Source organism: Blastomyces gilchristii (genome assembly GCF_000003855.2).
Source record: "Blastomyces gilchristii SLH14081 genomic scaffold supercont1.9, whole genome shotgun sequence".
Classification (NCBI taxonomy): Eukaryota; Fungi; Ascomycota; class Eurotiomycetes; order Onygenales; family Ajellomycetaceae; genus Blastomyces; species Blastomyces gilchristii.
The window spans coordinates 1,303,478-1,304,446 of record NW_003101674.1 but is presented as its reverse complement, the minus strand read 5'-3'; the positions used below and the strand labels follow the sequence as shown (position 1 = coordinate 1,304,446).

The 969-nt window shown below is 29.1% G+C and overlaps 1 protein-coding gene across 1 annotated transcript; it reads left to right on the top strand.

Moving 5' to 3' along the window:
* Nucleotides 1-211: 211 nt before the first annotated feature.
* BDBG_17157 (uncharacterized protein) lies at nucleotides 212-457 on the top strand (the record flags this gene model as incomplete). The annotated part of the gene is made up of 1 exon (XM_031724941.1): nucleotides 212-457. One exon carries the CDS (start codon nucleotides 212-214, stop codon nucleotides 455-457), a length of 246 nt encoding a protein of 81 aa, XP_031578653.1.
* Nucleotides 458-969: the final 512 nt, after the last annotated feature.

The following is a 969-nucleotide window of genomic DNA, read 5'->3' as shown; positions in this document are numbered from 1 at the left end:
GAGAGAGAGAAGAAGAGTATTACTGTAAATAAGCAGTGACAGAAGAAGATTGAGAAGGTATTAAAGTAGGAGACAAAGAAGTCAAAACTGATAAGTTTTTTATTTATTAAGAGATAATGATTTTTAATAATACTTCTGTTCTCTAATTGATTAGCAGGAGCTGACAGAGGAGAAGAGGATTGAGGCCTTGTTCAGGTCTTGAATGCACTCCATGATTCAGAATATTGAGGAGACAGCTCTGCTCTCTGAGCATGTCAATCTGCTTACTGCTGAGATGGAACCCAAGGCAGCAGATCAGGAAATGCAGGATTTTGAGGTGCAGATTGACCTGGCTGAGAGGGAGCAGCAGAAACCCTTCTCTGAGAAGGCAGTGAAGAGAGATTTTGAGGTGATTATCACCTCAGAGAAGGAGGAGAAGAAGAAGAAGAAGAAGAAGAAGAAGAAGAATGAGAAGTGAATTATGAAGAATGATAAGAAGAATGAGAAAGAGAAGAAGTAGATTTTTTTCTTTTTATATTAGTTAGTTGTAAGTTTAAGTTTTTAATTATTAATAATTAAAATTGATTTTAAGTTTTCAAAAATTATTGTACAAGTTGTAATCAAGTCAGAAATGATATATATATATATATATATTTAACTATCATGATTCACAAATCACTATAATGTATAAGTATCAACATTTTTTCAACATTGATATTCACAATATTAATATATTTTTAATAATATCATCTGATAATACAATTTGATAACACTCTCTTTCATAATATTAATATATTTCAAGAAATATGACAGAGATTAATCAAGATTGTTTATTTACTTTTATACATCAATAATATTCAATCTGAGTTAGTACTAAAATTATAACTAAGCTAAGAAATAAGATTATTTTCTCTTATATTAATTCTTCTTACACACATCAGTGATCAGTTATTGAAAATAAATTATCATCTTTTACAAATTATTATCATG